General features: G+C 36.7%; 3 protein-coding genes, 1 long non-coding RNA gene and 1 pseudogene across 6 annotated transcripts; 4 read left to right on the top strand and 1 right to left on the bottom strand.

Annotated features, from left to right (window-relative positions):
* The first annotated feature begins 514 nt into the window (after nucleotides 1-514).
* On the top strand, nucleotides 515-8,415 carry LOC105131293 (pentatricopeptide repeat-containing protein At3g22470, mitochondrial-like). 2 transcript variants are annotated; one of them, XM_011034207.1, is made up of 2 exons: nucleotides 515-567; nucleotides 5,861-8,415. In XM_011034207.1, the coding sequence occupies exon 2, from the start codon at nucleotides 5,909-5,911 to the stop codon at nucleotides 7,412-7,414; it is 1,506 nt and encodes a 501-aa protein (XP_011032509.1). In that variant the 5' UTR covers nucleotides 515-567; nucleotides 5,861-5,908; the 3' UTR covers nucleotides 7,415-8,415. The 2 variants fall into 2 exon arrangements, 1 of the variants encoding a protein (XP_011032509.1); XR_843403.1 differs by lacking the exon at nucleotides 515-567 and having other exon boundaries at nucleotides 5,793-7,771; nucleotides 7,911-8,415.
* On the top strand, nucleotides 574-1,702 carry LOC105131291 (putative pentatricopeptide repeat-containing protein At1g12700, mitochondrial). Its single transcript, XM_011034206.1, has one exon. It carries the CDS (start codon nucleotides 632-634, stop codon nucleotides 1,382-1,384), a length of 753 nt encoding a protein of 250 aa, XP_011032508.1. The 5' UTR covers nucleotides 574-631; the 3' UTR covers nucleotides 1,385-1,702.
* Nucleotides 2,623-5,698, bottom strand: LOC105131292 (DEAD-box ATP-dependent RNA helicase 35-like; annotated as a pseudogene).
* A 1,937-nt stretch (nucleotides 8,416-10,352) lies between the features above and the next one.
* On the top strand, nucleotides 10,353-16,256 carry LOC105131290 (probable RNA helicase SDE3). Of its 2 annotated transcripts, none has more exons than XM_011034205.1 (5): nucleotides 10,353-10,399; nucleotides 11,519-12,302; nucleotides 12,384-12,548; nucleotides 13,952-15,409; nucleotides 15,871-16,256. In XM_011034205.1, exons 2-5 carry the CDS (start codon nucleotides 11,520-11,522, stop codon nucleotides 16,111-16,113), a joined length of 2,649 nt encoding a protein of 882 aa, XP_011032507.1. In that variant the 5' UTR covers nucleotides 10,353-10,399; nucleotide 11,519; the 3' UTR covers nucleotides 16,114-16,256. The 2 variants fall into 2 exon arrangements, with proteins under 2 accessions (XP_011032507.1, XP_011032505.1); XM_011034203.1 differs by lacking the exon at nucleotides 10,353-10,399 and adding an exon at nucleotides 10,440-10,722.
* A 2,895-nt stretch (nucleotides 16,257-19,151) lies between these two features.
* LOC105131288 (uncharacterized) lies at nucleotides 19,152-19,821 on the top strand. Its single transcript, XR_843401.1, has 2 exons — nucleotides 19,152-19,414; nucleotides 19,569-19,821. It is a non-coding gene; the product is annotated as an uncharacterized LOC105131288 (long non-coding RNA).
* Nucleotides 19,822-20,556: the final 735 nt, after the last annotated feature.

Genomic DNA, 20,556 nt, shown 5'->3' with positions numbered 1-20,556 from the left:
AAACAAAAGACAATAAAATTAAATTTGATATAAAATTAAATAAAATAAAATAATAAGAGATAAAATTAAAAAATAAAATAAAATAAAATTAAAATAACAATGATTAAATTAAATTAAATCTGAAAAAAATAAAAAAATTAATTTTAAAAAGATATAAAAGCAAATCGAATATCAACTAAAAGAATAATAAACAAAATTAATACAAATAATATATTTAATTTTTGAAAGAACAGACTCTTATGAAAAGTCTGTGTTATTTTTAATAGCTAATTCAATGGTTTTTTCATGGAAGAAAAAATTTATTATTATATTGTAGCAATACAGAGCGCAATGAATCTAAGTCTTCAATTATTTTTTTAATTTTAATTTTAATCTAATCTGATCTATATTTCTTTGGCACCATGTTCTGTTTTTAAAGGAAATGATAGAGAGTCAAGTTATTAGCCATTGGGCTTCAAATAAAAGTAAAATGGTCTTTTACCAAAGCTGAACCCAAGAAGACAAGACACCCAATTTGAGAAAGAGACACGGAGTTGAGTGGAAAAGCTTTCATCTTCGGCTTCGAAGGAGGAGAGGAGCAGTAAGAGCTACTGCTTCTTCTGATTCTGCTATTCGGGTTCTTCAACAACATATGGAAATGGGCATCTTTCCTTTTCTTCCTCATTTCCCTTCTTTCTTGTTCTTCAATCATCACCACTTCTACTTGTACAAAGAGACCTTTGCCACAAAAAAAAATGGGGGGTTTGTTGGTGATTATAGCAATAACGTCAGTATTGATGATGCCTTGGCTTCATTCTATCGCATGATCCACATGAACCCTAGGCCTTCTTTTGTGGAATGTGACAAATTCTTAGGCTCCATTGCCGGAAAGAAACAGTATTCCACTTTTGTCTCCTTGTGCAATCAAATGGATTTGTTTGGAGTTACCCACAATGTTTATTCTCTAAATATATTGATTTACCGCCTTTGTCGCTTCAACCATGTTCATTTTGCTGTCTCTATCTTGGGTAAGACGGTCAAACTGGGTATGCAACCTAATGCTATCACATTCAATGCCCTCAATAATGGGGTCTGCATTGAGGGCGATATTAAAGAGGCAGAAGGATTGTTTAACGAGATGGTACGGAGACGGCATGAACCTGATGTAACTAACTGTACTGCTGTAATCAATGGATTGTGTAAAACTGGCAACACAAGTATGGCCGTTCACGTGTACAAGATGGGACAAAATGGGTGTAAGCCAGATGTGGTGACATATAATACAATCATAGACAGCCTTTGCAAAGATAGGCTAGTTAATGACGCCATGGAATTCTTATCTGAAATGGTGGATCGGAGCATTCCACTACAACATTGTTCAAAGAAATGGTTGGTAGGAATGTAATGCCAAATACAGTGACCTTCACCATTTTGGTTGATGGACTCTGCAACGAAGGGATGGTTTCAGAAGCTCGGTGTGTCTTTGAAACGATGGCCGAGAAAGGTGAGGAGCCAAATCTTTATACCTACAATGCCTTGATGGATGGATATTGTTTAAATAACCAAATGGATGACGCCCAAAAAGTGCTCGACATCATGGTTGGCAAGGGTCATGCTCCTGTTGTACATAGTTACAACATCTTGACCAATGGAAATTGCAAGAGAAGAAGGCTGGACGAGGCAAAAAGATTACTTTCTGAAATGTCTGAAAAGGAATCGACTCCTGATAGGCTGATACTGTCACTTACAGCACTCTTATGCAAGGTTTCTGCCAAGTAGGGAGACCTCAGGAAGCTCTTAATCTTTTCAACGAGATGTGTACTTCTGGCCTGCTTCCAAATTTGATGACTTACTTGAAATTGCTAGATGGCTTGAGGGGGGTCAGCAACAGCTGCTACACTTATGTAATGGGCATTAGCCAATCTATTCAGCCATCTGATGTTTACATAATATTATTAGTTTTTAAAACCCAAAATGTTTCTTTTAAGTTGAAAACGAAAAAAAAAAAAGAACAATGGGAATTCCTACAAGCAAAAACATTAGCAGCAGTGAAAGCAAATATTAACTGAAATATGAGTTGCAGATGAGATGTATACCACTTCATTTGGCTTCCTTTTGCTTTTGCGTTCCACATCAACATGGCAAACATTTGAGAATGCATGTACTCCTGCACCCTCCAGCTTTGTTTATTTTTAATATTGAAACTCAGCATCCATGCTCCCATCAACCAAAACAAGAAAAGAAAAGAGGAAAGCTAGAAATAAAACTTATAGCTCAACTGCATAGAGAGATTAATACAGCCTGCCCAGTGGAATTATGAAAAGCCTCCGGCATTAATTTGCTCAACATTATTATTATTATTGAGGAAAAAAAACACAAATTGAGAGATAAAAAAGAGAAGTATCTGTAGGACACCAACAACAGTTGTATGATTGAGCTGTTGCTGGGAGCCACAGAATAGAGCGCCTATATACGCTATAGCTACCGAGTTGAAGTCTTGGCTTCATTGATTTATCAACTTCGTCTTTTCTGTCTTCTTCCTTGCTCAAATCTCCTTCATCTCCATGGTAGACTTTTTCTTCGCATCCTGTCCAGTCTTGCACTTCTTGATATTAAGGGATAAATTTGTGAAAGCACACATGATGATTCAATAAGCAGGGCAAGAGATCATAAATTATAAAAACAAATGTTAGCTTACAAGATAATCCTCCAATACTGGTTATCTTGGACTACATTTACAGAGAATAATTTATGACAAAAGCCTCTCTATTTCAACCCTGCCATTTAACAGAACATAAAGTTCTCTGATACAGTAACACAAACATAGCATAAAGATATGCATGCCATGTCAGCTGAAAAGACCGTACAAATACATCAGATTTCTCCCCTATAACCACCAGACCCGAAATAATCCCTCCTGGAGTTAGCAAGTTGCTGGCTTCTCTGATGCTCCAACTTGGGGCAATCACGGATATGGTGACCGAGACCACCACAATAAGCACACCCTTTAACTCCACATGCAGAAGTAATTGCGTCTCCATCTTTCATTGGATCGTTTAACTCAGCCAAAACAACAGGAGGAATCCTCTGCTTCGCTTCTTGCAAGAGGTGTTTCCGATCAAGAAGTGTTGTCTCACTCTGGTTTTTGTTTATAAAGGTCATTGTGATGCCAGTCTTACCACATCTTCCTGTTCGCCCAATCCCATGTACATAGTTTTCAATTTTGGCAGGCATGTCATAGTTCATTACGTGTTGAATGTCAGGAAAATCCAAGCCTTTTGAGCGACATCAGTTGCAACCAAGACATCTTTCTTGCCAGCTTTGAATGATGAAATCGCATATTCTCTCCCCCCCTGGTCTTTGCCTCCATGAATGGCAACAGCCTCTATTCCCTTCAGGAGGAGATACTCATGAACGTCATCCACATCAGCCTTGTTCTCGCAAAATACCAATACAGGAGGTGGTGTCTTCTGTAGGCACTCAAGAAGGTAAACAATCTTTGCCTCCGGTTTTACATACTCAACCTCCTGAATCACATCAAGGTTTGCTGCCCTGGCTCTTCCCACATTAACAGTGACAGCCTTCACAAGAGCACTTCTAGCAAAATTATGAATTTTGGTGGGCATGGTGTCAGAGAATAAAAGAGTTTGCCTTTGTGCTTTGAAGTGGTCGAATACTTCCCTTATGTCATCCTCAAAGCCCCAATCCACTAATCTATCTGTCCAATGTCAATTACCTGAAAAGAAGGCAATAATCTTAACAAAAAGTAGCTAGCAGATAAATAAAAAATATATCTTCAGGGAGAAAAGGAAAAAAGAGATACAGAGAGAAGAAAAATGCATCAAACATTATATGGAAGGATGAAAAAAAATGCATCGAATGAGTCAAGGTGGCAATGCCATACAATTTGCTGCAAGACTAGGAAACTAAGGGGGAATAGAAAGAAGAAAAGAATGAAGGGAAAATGGCAACATCAACTCTTGTATGCACGGTTAAATACAGCTGCATCGAACGTTTCGATTGAAGATATCATCTTCATAGTATACAAAGAAGCTGAAGATACAATACCAAAAAAGTTTATTCAGACTACACATCTTCAAAGAATCATTGAACAACTACTATGGAACTATTCTCCACATACCACAAGTCCCTGCATCACTTCCCAAGTTAGAAGGCTATCTTATGAACAATGTCCTTTGTGGCTTTCTCAAATGACAGGAAATAAGTCGAACTCAATTGTACCGCTTGTGGAGAAAAAGCCAAATTAAACCAGAGTAGAAAATATGATCAAGTTTAAAGTTTTGAAGTCTTCCTAGACTAGAAGTATAACCAGCATGCAGACATTGTCTAAGTTTGAAAAAAGTTTTGAGATGAGGAATGTCAGCTGAGGTTGCATGTCAGCAGAACTAAGAAAGGATAATAAAAAATACTTACTGAAAAGGGGGTCTGGAAAAAGAGAGGAAATATATGGCAGAGGCTTTGGTATCAAATCTATACGGATGCATATAGCAAATAGGGACCCTCTCAACAAGATAAAAGTAAGAATCCATAACTATCACAATAACAAGATTACAAAAGTCATTAATCTAAAACGGTACTGTATCACAAAATAAATGGTGCTTACCTGCAGTTGTCCAGGCTCATTTTTTTCTTTGCTAGCATGTCCTTTAACCTTCCAGGAGTTGCAACTACAATGTGCACACCCTTCTTTACAACCTCCAACTGTGACCTCATATCTACTCCACCAATACATAGTAATGGCCTCAGTTCTGGATACCCAGACTCTCATCTGAATCAAAAATTGTTCCACAACCTCATAAGATTGTCTGGCAAGTTATCTAGATGGGCAGACAATCAAACCAACGGGGCCTTCTCCAGGCATGATGGGCATCATAATCTCCTCCTGTAAAGCAATCATAATCAGTGGAAGCACAAAAACAAGAGTCTTCCCAGATCCTGTAAAGGCAATCCCAATCATGTCCCTTCCTGTCAAGATAACAGGAAGACCTTGCACCTGAATAGGAGTAGGTTGCACGATCCCTTTGGCTTTTAGCATTTTCAAAATAGGATCGAGAAACCTCATATCTTTAAAATTCTTAATCGGTGGAGGAATTTTTTCACCATCAACTATTATATGCCACTGTTTTCGAATTGCATCACATTCCTTTCTGGACATTCTCCCGATTGGAAGCGGCGGCTTCCATCCTGTCAACAATTGCTCCGTATATGTGATTCCCTTGGCCAATTCACGAACTGACATGAGTGTTGTTTTTATCAGATAGATGCTCTATCATTTCTTTTTCTTGTTGCACAATCTGCTCCGTCTGACTAATTTCATGTTGGTCACGCTTGAGCTGAGACGCTTTGACAAGGACACTGGGTTTGGCTTCTGCAAGTTTAGATTTTTCAAGTTCATCCTCTAAAGCAGACGAATCCCCCCTTCTCTGAAGAATCACTTGAGCTGCCAATGCTCGACGCTTCACCTCAGGAGCATACTCCACATACTTATCCTCTTCCTCCATACTCTCTACGCGCATTATTTTACCTATAAGATTATTTTACAGTTAGTATTCAATACATGAAGTGAGTGATTTACCATAGGCAAGTAAGAGACAAGAAGAAACTGGGCATACCTTTGATTTCTTTACTTCCTTTTGATGAACAACCAGCAGCTTCTCAGTTGCTTCTCTTTCTTGTAGAATGAAACGGCGGAGAAGAAGAGTGTGTGTAGGATATGTTTGGTATTAGTTGAAGAGTATAAGGGCAGTTCTGTCAAAAAAATCATTAAACGGAAAAAATGAAAAACCACTCCATTTTCCATGTTTATTTTTCCATTTTTCTTGGAAAAAATTGAGGATTGCTTTCATCTTCTGATTCGAAGGAGGTGAGGAACAAACCGTCAGAGATACCGCAGATTTTTAACCTAACAATGATGATGTTCACGCGGAAAAGCGCTTTTAGAGGTTTTCAACAACAACAAATGGAAATGGGTATTCTTCTTCTTCCTGATTTTCCTTCTTTCTTATTCTCCAATCATTACCACTTAACCACTTCTACTTGTACTAAGAAACCTGCTTTGCCTCAAAACAATGGTGGGTTTGTTAGTAATAACAGCAATGACATTGGTATTGGTGATGCCATGGCTTCATTCTATCGCATGATCCACATGAACCCTAGGCCTTCTTTTGTGGAATTTGGCAAATTCTTAGGGTCCATTGCCAAAAAGAAACAGTATTCTACAGTTGTATCCTTGTGCAATCAAATGGATTTGTTTGGAGTTGCCCACAATGATTATACTCTAAATATATTGATTAACTCTCTTTGTCGCTTGAGCCATATTCATTTTGCTGTCTCTGTCTTGAGTAAGATGTTCAAACTGGGTATTCAACCTGATTCTGTCACATTCACTACACTCATTAATGGGCTCTGCAATGAGGGGAGGATTAAAGAAGCAGTAGAGTTGTTTAATGAGATGGCTGGTAGGGATGTTATGCCAAATACAGTGACCTTCACTATTTTGGTTGATGTACTCTGCAAAAAAGGAATGGTTTCAGAAGCTCGGTGTGTCTTTGAAACAATGACTGAAAAAGGTGTAGAGCCAAATATTTACACTTACAATGCTTTGATGAATGGTTACTGTTTACGGCTCGAAATGAATGAGGCCAGCAAGTTGTTTGAAATCATGGTTGGCAAGGGTTGTGCACCTAGTGTACATAGTTACAGCATCCTGATCAATGGATACTGCAAGAGTAGAAGGATGGATGAGGCAAAAGCATTACTTACTCAAATGTCTGAAAAGGAATTGATTCCGAATACTGTCACTTACAACACTCTTATGCAAGGTCTATGCCATGCAAGTAGTCTTCTAGAAGCGCAAGAGCTATTCAAGAAGATGTGTTCTTCTGGCATGCTTCCAAATTTGAGGACTTACTCGATTTTGTTAGATGGCTTATGCAAACATGGACATTTGGAGGAGGCTTTAAAACTGCTCAAGTCAATGCAAGAGAGGAAATTAGAACCGGATATAGTCCTTTATAATATTCTTATTCAAGGCATGTTTATTGCTGGGAAGCTTGAAGTTGCAAAGGAACTATTTTCCATGCTTTTTGCTAATGGAATTCGACCTTCTGTACGGACATACAATATCATGATTAAGGGACTGCTTAAAGAAGGGCTGTCAGATGAAGCATACAAATTGTTTCGTAAAATGGAAGATGATGGCTTCTTGCCGGACAGTTGTTCTTATAATGTTATCATTCAAGGATTTCTTCAAAATAAGGACCCGTCAACTGCTATACAACTTATTGATGAAATGGTTGGTAGGAGATTCTCGGCGGATTCGTCTACATTTAAGATGTTATTGGATCTGGAATCTCATGATGAAATCATAAGCCGATTTATGCGTGAAAGCTCTCAAATTAGAAAAATGAAGTGAAGATTTTCTATTCAAGTGCTGTTTTAGGTTGCTGTACCTCTTTTGAGTTATCACACCACTCAAGTCTTCTACTTTATTGTTTGACGTACAACATCTTCATTCACATAAAGATCGGTCCTTTTAGTGCTGCTATCCATTATCTGTACCACAGCAAACACACAGTTTTTTTTTTTTTCAAATCCATTAATTTTTTTTATTATCAGAAATTCCATGGTTGGTTAGTGAGTGGTCTGTAACATTTATGGTGATTTCCAGGGATCTGTTTTTGGCAATAAGTCCCACCTTACATTGTGTATTGACTTGAATCTTTGTGTATAAACTACAAGGTGTACACTAACCAGTCTTGTTTTCCTTCAGGTGATGGATTTTCCAGCTTAAATTAGTTATTTCAAGTTTTGAATTTGGACATAACATTGTGACCTCTACTAATCCTAACGAATGAATGATTCAAAGAATTGAACTTGACGTTTCTCTTCGTCTTGTGCAATTGCCCAAGTTACATCAGGTTTTATTGGAGCTGATTTGGATGCGCTGTTCAGAAGGCTGGTAATGTTTTTGTAAAGAGAATTGGTTAGCAGAGAGTCTCATCTATCCAGAGAATCTGCTGTTTTAGAACACGTGGAGGATACCTCGGTTGCCATCATCATGAGATCCTACAGTTTTCTTCAAGTTGGGGGGAACTCTACTGCACAAGTTCAAGTTCTTTTATGCATATTAAGCGGTCATTGCCTAGTACTGGAATTGAGTTTTTGATTTCCAAAGTCTGCAAATTGTTTATGTTGATGGCTTCTTGTATCTATAACATACACTAGCAAAAAAGGCAACGCTCTGCTTCTCATTTCTTTGTATCAACTAATGCCTGTTGGGTGCTCAGCCGCTCAGTTCTCGGTCTCAGCCTCAGCCTCAATGGATACTTGTTGGTGCTGTACCAGGAGGCTTGTCTCTCCACCCAACGTGTAATAAAGATTGCTTTAACTCATTTAAGGTTTGTTGCTGCTCTATTATTCTTGGCTAAATAAGTTGAGTCCTCCACTAATCCTAACAAAGGAATGATTAAAAGAAACAGAGGGTTCTCTTACTCTTGTTCTATTATCCAAGTTACAACAGGTTTTCTTGGAGCTCATATAGAGAGATGTTGTAATGTTTTCGTAGTGAGAATTGGTTAGCAAAGAGTCTCATTAGAAAATCTACAGTTTTGAAACTCTATTATTATTATCATTATCATTATCATTAATATTAATAGTATTATTATTATTGTTACTATAATTAATATTATTACTATTACAATTATTATTATCATTACAACTATTATTATTATTATTATTATTATTATTATTATGAAAAACTACTACCTTCGTTGTAATTATTATGGTTATTATTGGTTTTATTATTATTGTTACAATTATTATTGTTGTTGTTGTTACTTTTATTATTATTATTATTATTATAAATATTATTATTATAATTATCACCATCATCACTACTATTGTTATCATAATAAACTACTATTATTTCCATCATGATTAACATTATCATCACTATTAGTAATATTAATAATATTGTTGGTATCGTTGTTATTGTTGTTATGATACAAATTATAAATTTGATTTGAAAAATAAGATTAAAAACCATAAAATTTTTATCAAAGGAAAAAAATAAAAAAGAATAAGAATAAGAACTAAACTGAAATAAATATTATTATTATTAAAAAAATTATAAATTTAATTTGAATGATAGAATTAAAAATTATAAAAGGTTTGACAAAAAAACCAAGAAAAAAAAAATGAATGAGGATGAAATTGTAAAAAACAAATAAAATTTATAAGCCATCTAACAAAAATCAAAAGAGTTAAGATTAATTTTAAAAGATGAAAAACTTGAGGATAAAATTAAAAAAAAAATCAATTTAAAGTGATCTTTTCAAATAAATCAAAGACTAAATTAAAAAAAAAAAAGAGAAGTTTAAGAATTGCTATTTTTTTTTCATGAACGTGAAATTCGAGGCATATAAAAGAGAAATAAAAAAGAAAAAAATTAAACCGGTTCAAAACCGTACATCATTATTATACACACACTGCTCCAAAAAAAGAAACACTTGGACATATTTAATGACATAATAAAACATTTTTTTCCACCATTGCAGCTCACATGACGGTGGTAAAGTGGTTTTTAACTCTTTTTTTTGTGTGAAAAAAAAAATCATCCTAGAACCAAATAATTATTACTAAAAAACCATTATAAAATAACAAATTGATCTTTGCAGAGATGCTTTAAGGAAGAGTCACTGCACTGTTCTAAGAAAAAAAAGGTGAAACCAACCATGCCTCTAGTCATAATTAAGTTAAAAATTGCTTTTAAGAGTACTAGAGAAAATTCATTATACAAAAAGTTTATGAAAAGAAAAAAATAATCTCAACAATTAAAGAATGATAAAATAAATCATATAAAAAAATCACTTTACCCTACAAGCCAATTATAATAGTTTTTTGTTGGGGTAAAAATATAATTCCACTATTGGAATCCACTGTAAATCAAGTCTAATATAAAATATTTTTCCCGTTAACTTTTCTTTTAATTGTTTTAAAATTTATTTTAAACAATTTCAAGCTATGTTTTAACCTGCTTAAGAATTGGTTTACTCAATTAACCCGATTTTTTTCAACAATATAAATTCTCATCCAATTTAATTTAAAACCCAACTCAATCTAGCTCTACTTGAACAGGTTACTGATCCACTGTATTCAACCGAGTTTAACAGCAGTAATCTCAACAACCACTTATTTCAGCGGGTCCAGTCCATTTCTGAAGGTCATGCAATCCAGCCATTCAGGTCCCACCAAGTCAGCTACTGGTCCATCTTACAGTTGTCATGGGTCCCATTCCTTACACACCTTAGAAATGGTTAAAAAGTCATATTTCTTTCATTCCATGGCAGCAAGGCACAGTTGGTGACTTCCTGTGTGCAAGCAACTTCCTTACTAAGTTGTATGTCTCTTCGTGTCAATAGCATTTCCCTGTCTTAACTTTCCTTATAATAAGCAAAGCAACAGTCTTTTGAGAACAATTTGAGACTTTAAATTACGGGGAAGCAGATAATGAAGTAACTAAAGGGTCACACTTTCACAACTGTTTGGTTCTTGGCTTTATCAAGAAACCTTAACTTCTCTTTGCAGTGCAGTTCTCTAACCATACAAAGTTGCAATATACAATTGGGTCATCTGGGTTGTCTCTGTTTTAACCAGGGCTCAATTGGAAGGCCTGAATTTTGAATATCTTGCCTTTCTTGGGGTGTTTTGATCAAAAGATTGGTACTTGTCTTCTCTTTTAAGAGTTTAGATTTTGAATGTGCAGGCAAGAATGATGCTGCCCTTATGATCGGCATTTGCACAATTTGACTTGGTTTGCATGTGCCCTTGATTCTGATAGTTTCTTTTTGCTGTCAATTTTTAGGCTGATCATAAATTAAGAACAGAAATGGAAGTCATTTTAGTGGATTTTTGCTCGATTTATTTGTGGCTGAGACTTGGAATGGATGATACGAGTTGCCATCTAGAGTGTACTTTGTGGCCAGCCTTTTCTTTTTTAATTATTTTCCCTGTCAGTTGTTCTGTTTGGATTCTGCTAATATGCTGATATAAATTTTCTCTAGGGCATGTGAATCATCAGTTTAGTTAAGAGGGTATCACCGAATTCTGATCAAATGCTTATAAAACTAATCACTGACTAGAAGTCTTATATAATCTGATGTTTAAACATAAATACTAGAAGTCTTATAATGATTAGAAGCTATCAGTTTCATGACCAGCGCGGCTTAAAAAAATGGTTGGGAATCGAAAACACTAGGTTTGCATTTTATGGCATCTGAATGAAATTGTGTTAACCGTATGATGATTTTGTGATATATTTTATAGTTCATGAGGATGCTGATGTCTTTAGTTTTTGCTTGTATGTGTACATCTGTCTGCACATGGAAATTCAGTCGTTTAATCATTTACTGAAAGTTTCTGTTGTATAATTATGTTTCAGATACTAGTTACCATCTGGAGATTTAATATTAGATGCAAGCTGTACTTTCCTTGCTAATCGCTGGTGCATTGTTGTTAGGATGGATACAATCAGAAAGGATAATGGGGATGACGAATACTCCATCATCAGAGACATGGGTGAGATTGGGTTCATTGATTTTGAGGATGACAAATCTGTCTGCAACTATGATCCTGCCACTGAAGGACCAATCGTTATATCTATCCCATTTCCCTTTGTGCAAGGGAAGCCCCAGACCATTCTTGTAGGTGAAATTTCAAAATGTGCCATTACAATAGCAAACACCACTAGTGATCCCGTGGAGCTTTGGGGAGTTCGGATATTCTGCTCAAATCCTGCAGACTCGTTTACTTTGTCTTTGAAAGAACCTCCATCTGCAAACTCGAAAGCAGAAAAATTATATGGCTTCATGGAGGGATATTCCCTCGAGGACAGAGTACTTCAGCCGCATGATACACTTACCGTTTGGTTATCTTGCAAACCAAAGGAAATGGGGTTGCACACATCTGTGGTATATTTTGATGCAGGTGATGATAGGATTGAACGCGTTGTTTTTCTTTTGGCTGAAGACAATGTCTCCCGTTCTCTGGCTCCCAACAGACCATTTTCAAAAACACCAAGAAGAAAACAATTTGTAGTTGATGAGCATGTGGTTTCCCCGCGTCCTGCCAGGGCAACAACTCATGGATTTAAGTACAAGCTTCCTCAATTTCCAATACCAATTAATCTCAGAGAGTTATTGCAGAATAAGCAAGTCCCTGATGTTACCATGGAAGATTTGAGTATGGGGACCTATGCTGCATTCTTCAGTATATTGGTTGTAATGGAAGAGCTTCATCTAGAAGTAATATAAATGATTTGCAATTTCAGGAATGTACAAATACTCAATGTCTTTAGGGTCTAACATTTTGTCATATATTTTCAGGAAGAAATGAGGTGCCATAACATGGAGGGTGTTAACATGACAAGGAAAGGGTCTCAATTTTTGGCTCTCGAGGTCCCTGGGCTGGCTGAACGAAGGCCTTCACTTGTGAATGGTGATCATGTTTTTGTGAAGCTTGAAAATGCACCTGACAGCAATGCATATCAGGTTTGTTCCTATTTTGGAAGAAAGATCTATCTCATAGGAGTATGCATGCATGCAAAATTAATATTGGCTATTCATGGAAGGATGCAAATTGGATCACCACATATAAGAAGGGCATCAATATGGGTTGTAGAATAGTTGCATAAATAACAGATTAAGTATACATCAAACAACACAAGGTAAATAACTCAATTTGACGTACAAATTACATCCGGTGCATGTGATGCCCTTCTGAACTGTGAAACAGTTACTGAATTTATTGTAGTTATCATTGTAGTGAGTCATTTTATTCTTGCAAGTAACTCTTTTGGGGAGCGTGAGTTGGTTAGTTGATGTGTAACTAGAGAGCTAGGTTATTTAAGCTTGAGAATTACAGAGTGCTTTTTAGCAGGAAGCTTTGAGCCTGATTCAGTTCTCCTTTTTTTAAAGTTATTCAAAATTGCAAGTTATAGAAAATGTTAATTTGGCAATTCACTTTATACACCTTTAATGAGATTCCCTTGTTAATTTCTTAGATATGTGTTTACCAGATGCTCAAGAACCCATTGCTTCAAATAATACTTTGCTGTTCAATGTGAATTACTTAATTACCTGCTAGCTTCGTCTAGTGTGCTGGAATACCTAGCTGAAATGGTTTTCTTGCAATCGATATAGAATGTCAGAGGATGGGGTACTTCTTTTACCATATTTGAGCTTAGAACTTCCCCCCCTTTCTTGGTAAAGTATCACTGACCCATAAAAGAAGAACCATGAGCAGGAAGTTATTTTATCCAATTGTTCTATGGATTCAATAAGATCTGCATCTTGCACAACATTCGGCTATTGCACTGGTCAGAGAACATATTTGGGAAGAAAAATCTAGTGATAGTCACCAAAATATTTAGTAACAATGAGTCAAGGATGTGATGAATAGTTTCCCTGCCCTTCATGTTGCTTTGTGGAGTAAAGTTGCTTTCGTAGCGTCATAATGACAAGAGAAAATTGGCCGTGACAGATCAAGTGGCAGGGGAAGTTGCAAGTTTGAATCCTTCTTTCCCCAAACTATTAAACTATAAAAAAAGGAGGTAGCCGAAGATAGCATGCCTCGAATAACATCTTGCTGACCAAAATATACACAGAATTTGCCCTATCTATTTCATTCTGTGTATAATTATCTCATGCTTTAACTTAACGTGTGACACTTGTAACTGAACTAACAGGCTAGCCTCACCCTATCAATCTTTATGGTGGAATGAGCCTATAGACACCTCCTTAAAGTGATTTTTCCCTTATTAGGGCTGGTTCTAATTTCTTCAATGGGAGGAAGAGGGTTTGATTTTCTCTTGGCAATTGGCATGTCGGATTTTGAAAAACCGGTCTTTTGTCTATTTCATTGCATTTAAAATAGTCTTACCTGTCTGTTTCAGGGATACATTTACCGAGTTGAGGCTGATGAAGTGCTTTTGAAATTTTCCAACAATCTTCATACCCATCACCGGAATGGAAACTTATATAATGTTCGATTTACATATAATAGGGTGAATATGAGAAGATTGTATCAAGCTGTGCAAGCAGCAGAGGGCTTAGAGCATGATCTTCTATTTCCATCTGAATCAACTAAAAGGAGACTGATCAAGACACCTGGATTCGTGCCTTTTACTAATAGTCTCAATCAGGAGCAGAAACATTCTGTTGAGATGATCCTTGGCTGTGAAGGTGCTCCTCCTTTTGTCATTTATGGGCCTCCAGGTACTGGTAAAACAATGACCTTGGTGGAAGCAATGTTGCAAATATATGCGACAAGAAAGAATGATCGAATTCTTGTGTGTGCTGCTTCAAACAGTGCAGCAGATCATATATTAGAAAAACTCATTAGCAATGATGTTGCTAAAGTCAAAGAGAATCAAATCTTTAGGCTAAATGCAAGTAGCCGTTCTTACGAAGACGTTCACCCTGATCATATCCGCTTTTGCTATTTTGACGAATCCATTTTCAAATGTCCTCCTCTCAGGGCCTTGGTACAATACAGGATCATTATTTCTACGTATATGAGTTCATCCCTACTGTATGCAGAAGGTGTCAGCAGTGGCCATTTCTCTCATATCTTCTTAGATGAATCTGGCCAGGCTTCAGAACCAGAAAGCATGGTTCCTATAGCTAACTTTTGCAGCAGAGAGACTGTCGTTGTTCTAGCAGGTGACCCACAGCAATTAGGTCCTGTCATATATTCCAAAGATGCTAAGGCTTTTGGTTTGGGAAAATCTTATCTTGAAAGGCTGTTTGAATGTGAATCTTACAGAAATGATGATGAAGGTTTTGTAATAAAATTAGTGAGGAATTATCGATGTCATGCAGCAATTCTAGACCTGCCATCAAAACTTTTCTATAAAGGGGAGTTGCTTGCATGTAAAGAAGATACCTCTTCCTCCATTAGTTCTATTATGGATTTTCTTCCTAATAAAGACTTTCCAGTTTTATTCTTTGGAATTCAAGGCTTCGACGAGAGAGAAAGAAACAATCCTTCATGGTTTAACAGAATCGAGGCCAGCAAGGTTGTTGAAGTTATCAACAAGCTCAGAGCAAGTGGAGACCTAGATGAGGCAGATATAGGAGTAATAACACCTTATCGGCAGCAGGTCATGAAGATCAAAAAGGTACTTGAAAATTGGGAATTGTCAGATGTTAAGGTTGGGAGTGTTGAACAGTTTCAGGGACAGGAGAGAGAGGTCATTATCGTATCTACAGTAAGGTCAACTATAAAGCACAATGACTTTGATAGAACTTACCGTCTGGGGTTTCTTAGCAACCCAAAGAGATTCAATGTTGCAATTACCAGAGCCAGATCCTTGCTTATCATTATTGGGAATCCACACATAGTTAGCCAGGTACTTACTCTTCTCCACTCATAGTTTCAATCCAACGGATTTTTATCCACCTTTTTCTGGTTCAAGCTCCTTTCTGCTAAGGAATGCAGCTATGAACTTTCCAATCATATCTCTTGACCTCTCATTTTACCTTGCTGCCAAAATTTCGTGTCATTGTGTCAATCTTTTCTTCTGGGTTGTTGCAAAGCATGTCCAAAGGGTCAAATTAGTTCATCATGTTTGATATGGAATATGCATGTTGCATGCTGTTTTTAACATTTATGTTGATTTCTGGGTTACTCACATGTAGTCGAAACTTGACACATGTAAGCAACACAGACGAACATACTCTTTATCTACTATTAGTCAAGCATGCTTGGAACTTGTTCATGTAGTTACTAAATCATCTTTTTTTTGTCTTTTTTTTTTTTGAGCTTGTAATGTTAGCAAATTAAATGACAACTGAATTCTTCGTTTTGAAGGATCCTTACTGGGAAAAGCTTTTGTGGTTTTGTGCCGACAATAACTCCTACAAGGGCTGCCCTTTACCTGAAAGGCAATCCTCTGCATGTGAAGAGCCTATCCTGAAAAGAAATTCAACTAGTGAATTAGAGAACTCATGCCCTTCGAGAGTCAGGGAATGGTTTCAGTCACTTGATGAAGAGGTTCCACAGATTACACGGATTGTCACGGACGCAGCTGAGGGGTCTGGCTGCCGGAAATAAACTTGCTCAGACTTCCTTTTTCATATTATGTTTTCTTAGATTTAAGCATACATATATTTCTACAGTAGGGCTTTTCAAGGAATTCACGAGCTTATATTTTAGGGGACAAGTGAGATGCGTATTGCAATTTGCCTATCATGACTATTACAGATTTTTCTGTCATATTCATTTAGCCACCTTTCTCATCACCTTTACCTGCCTCCCTGTCTAATAAAAAATGCAAACTGCCTGATATGCATAGATTTCAAAATGGCTGTAGCAACTTACCATGGAGAAACACCACAATGGCATAAAGTCCACAGAATGTCTCTGTTTTTGCCTACTTCTACCGCTACAGCTCCTTGTATCGAAAATTTTTATGGCCTATTTCAAAGGCGGCATCAAATTATGATTTGAAATAACTAAATTTGGGATTCACTAATCTCCATGCTTACCATACCATCCAAGGCTACAGCTAATAAAAAATAATTGAATTGTTCAACCTGTCTTTTTTTTTTATGAAAATTTAATTTTTTTAATTTTTTTTTTAGTATTTTTCAATAATTTTGATATTCTGATAAATATTTTAAAAACCAATCACTATCATATTTTTAAACCTTTTATTTATTCCTTATTCATCTAATTATATTTCATTTTGAATGTATAGAGTTAAATTTTATCATGATGCTTAAATAAAAACCAATTTAATATTATAGTAATGATTATTTTTTTAAATATTTTTTATTTTTTAAAATTTATTTTTAATATTAATACATCAAAATACTTTAAAAAATATTTTTTTTATACAAAAATAAGTAAAAATAAACAGCCCCTGCACTTGGATCGCAAGTGCAATAATGTAGATGTGCCACAATGAAGAAGGTAGGAGATGACATGATGTGAAATGTAAAAAGATATCCCACATCGAAACAACATAAGATGCAGGACAAGGCATGGGAATATAAATAAGAAGCCCTTCACAACGTTTCACATACTTACCTGGACGGGGTCAATGGGCGATCAAGAAGGTCCATGGCCTAGGTCAGTGACGTCCATTGCACTGAGGATGGGTGCTGGCTTAAGGTCTCCCCAAGTGGGAGATCCTACGTCAAAATTTGTGGTAGAGGGGGCTGCGCAAGTCGCGGCCCCTATCTAATTCTAGTGGGCAAGGTTAGAATTTGAATGTTCTGAGCCGTCGCGACGTTATATGAGAGTATCAGAGGTTCAAGAAACGAACAATTTGTGTCATTAAGGAATGGGCGTGGTAGCTGCAGTTGGGAAAAAGGATGCCCGTGTGCGCCATGGCAAGTCTGACCTTTCTGGTGAACTGGCCCACCCCTTAACCCAGACTGGGACTGGCTCTCGTGGACGGATATCTGCTTGGCACCAAGATGCCCGAGTGCGCCGTGGCAAGTCTGACCGTTCTGGTGAACTTTCCCACCCCTTGTGGTAATTGCATATGGAAAGATCAGGGTTCGCTCATTTTCCAGTTTTTCATCACCTTGGCCAATCCGGCAGAGAAGGAGCGGCTGCCACGAAGGGATGGTTAGATTACTTTATTAATTTCCGATGAGGTCATCCAAGCTTAAGAAATTTTAAGTTTCCAATCTTTCTCTGGGGAAAAGTGCTCAAGGCATTCGAGAGAACTCTTTAAGAAATGGGGAAAAGAAACTATAGCATGACACTTTGGCTTATAGGCCATGGAGAAGTTAATAATGGAGATGGTGAAACTATAGCATGACACTTTGGCTTATAGCCTGACATCTTAAAATAGATGTTGGCAGTTCATACCAGCAAACAATCTTCAAAGAAGCCAACCTTTCAAAATAAATTACGTACCAAGGGACCATGAGTTAATAATGGAAGCAATTTGGAGATGGTGAACATTCTTGGCTTGACAAGCAGCAGAAACAAATATCATGGTTAGCGTAGTTGGGTTCGAAACACTAAGCCAACTACAGATTATAATGGTTTTTGAAAGTAAACAGACAAATCATTGTTTAACCAAGCAGTGAAGTAGGCAACGGGTATGAAATAGCATTAAGAAGGCAATAGACTTTCCAGAAATTAGTTTCCAAGCATTTTCTGGCTGATACCCTATTTCAGCAATAGCTGAACAAGGCACATGAAAACGACTTATTAAGAATTGGAGAAAAAGAAGAACCATGTGTAGTCTCAGATATCTTGGCTTTAAGTCAATGGGGATGAGTCCTTGAATAAGAGATGACAGTACATCCAAGCAAACCTTCATTTAAAGAAAGCAGTTCCCGTCACTACATCGTTTGAAAGTTGATTCATATATAAATGGTTATTAGGAACAAGAAATCACTAGAAGGTTAAACAATGATGCCCAGAAAGCATAAAGAATTTGGATGTGCAAACCAAGATCCATAAGAGTCCTTTCCCTCTTTTCTTTTTCAACTGGGGAATGTCTTTCCCCCCTCTATTACCCCTAAGAGGTTGCTGAAGTCCGTATCTAGTTTTAAACACTGATCAGACATTCTTCAACTCCGCCAGTAGTTTGATTTTCATGATATCATTCTTTTTATCTGGTTAGTGTTTTCATCAAATGGTCTGACTGTCTCATTGCTTGTGGGCATGCATGCAGGGACAGAATTATTAGACAACCCATATCGGAGCAAAACGAAATAACCCGTGAGCAAGTGACTATAAACATGGAGCAGACAGGAAAGCTAAAGCACGCAGCCGCGCGGTGAGCACAAAGCGAACTATTCTTTCGCCTTTTACTAAAGAATACCGTGTGCGCGCCGCAATTAGCGGCATACGCTTATTTTTGGAGGGTGTTTTTTCCTTGGGAAAAATACCCTAACTGAAAAGTTTAAAGTTCTGCTTCTCTTAAATAAATTGTCGTGGAAATATAGTCCCTGTTTGGTATTTGTCATCTGTTCTTGTAGATTTATCAAATTGGGAGGCGGCTAAAGATTGTTGGTTATTATATCCTTGTGCTATCGACACTCGCATCAAAGCTTTTTCAGAGTTACGAGATCTAGCCATTTTGATTCCATTCCCATTACTGGGTTTAATCCTCCACCAAAAGTAAGAAATTCCGCCATGATAACAAGTTCGTGCTTTTAGATTCCATCTTTTACTGACAGAGTAAAAGCCTTGAAATCTCACTTAACAAAAAAGAAAAGCAGTGATCTACAAGTATTTTTTTCAGTCCTCAAACCTTTGCTCTGGTGCTGCATATCAGTATCTGACGTAAAAAGCAACGTGGTATGCCATTATTTTGTGTCTGAACAAGTTCTATGGCATTGTAATATGCTGTCATACATTGCATGGTACTGTCAAATACGCATAGGTATGTATTTCTTCTTTAGTATAAATTAGATTCTATTCACTGTATTAATAACAATGAGCTCTGGCTGTTTTTCTTTCTAGGTGAACTACATTTCTCCTTGGCAATTTCTGATAGTTTATTGTTTTTTTTTTTTTCCCCTTTTGTTCCAAGTCAGATTATCATCAATTGTCACGAGATTGGGGATGATGCATTGATCAAGGTCTCGATACAAAGCTTCGGAGGAATCTGCCCAAATTCTCTCACCAAATCAACCTTTGAAGCTCATTTTTGGGAACAGATACTTGGGATGGAAATGCTTTACTTACAAACTTCACTAATTTTGGATTTTGATTCTCTACCATACAATCAATCAGTTTTGTAGGCATCAACATATCTCTACTCGGTATTAAATATAACTCACTAGACTACAGAAAATGGGTGCAGGTGCATTGGGAATGCAGTGAAGCGTTGTACGCTCAACTTTACAATCCCACACAGAGAAAAGACAATGTTCAACCAAGGAATGGCCTAGGTCAGTGACATCCATTGCACTGAGGGTGGGTGCTGGCTTAAGGTCTCTAGTGGGAGATCCTACGCCAAAATTTGTGGCAGAGGAGGCTGCGCAAGCTGGGGCCCTGTCCAATTCTAGCTAAAGATTTCTTTGAATTCCAACTTGAAAGTCCGATTCTAAATTCCAAGTTTATATACTAATATGGAGTCTAATCTCCTTGCAAGGTGATTTTTTGTACAATTTTGGTTATTGTTGGTGAAATTGTAATTATAGTTTTGATTGTTTACATATTTTTCTTACTTGAGTAATATATACATTTGGATGGGCTACTAAAACTGTTATATCCGGTGTTGATTTTAATTCCACAAGGTTCAAAGAAAAGTGAGACAAAAGGAAAAAAGTGTGAGAAGTATTTTTGAATAAAAAACCTATATTTGAATTAAACACATAAGAGAATGAGTAAAGAATATACATATACGATAAACTAACTAATTTTTATATTTAAATATGTCATAGGCAAGCAACAATACAAAAAAGAGACAATAAAATTATAACGCAATTATGCATTATGAATCAATGGATGGATCAGATGACTAATAAATTTGAGATAGGTTAGAGAGTTATTATGTTAGTGATCATGATGGGGTTCGAA

Source organism: Populus euphratica, unplaced genomic scaffold (assembly GCF_000495115.2).
Source record: "Populus euphratica unplaced genomic scaffold, PopEup_1.0 scaffold103.1, whole genome shotgun sequence".
Lineage (NCBI taxonomy): Eukaryota > Viridiplantae > Streptophyta > Magnoliopsida > Malpighiales > Salicaceae > Populus > Populus euphratica.
This window is presented reverse-complemented; position numbering and strand designations above follow the sequence as displayed.

Bases quoted from the DNA above. Each gene is read 5' to 3' on its own strand.
- LOC105131291 (XM_011034206.1), top strand. From the start codon at position 632: ATGGAAATGGGCATCTTTCCTTTTCTTCCTCATTTCCCTTCTTTCTTG.
- LOC105131290 (XM_011034205.1), top strand. From the start codon at position 11,520: ATGGATACAATCAGAAAGGATAATGGGGATGACGAATACTCCATCATC. The intron at 12,303-12,383 runs GTAATATAAATG...ATATATTTTCAG, and splicing joins TGGAAGAGCTTCATCTAGAA to GAAGAAATGAGGTGCCATAA. The intron at 12,549-13,951 runs GTTTGTTCCTAT...TGTCTGTTTCAG, and splicing joins CTGACAGCAATGCATATCAG to GGATACATTTACCGAGTTGA.
- LOC105131293 (XM_011034207.1), top strand. From the start codon at position 5,909: ATGATGATGTTCACGCGGAAAAGCGCTTTTAGAGGTTTTCAACAACAA.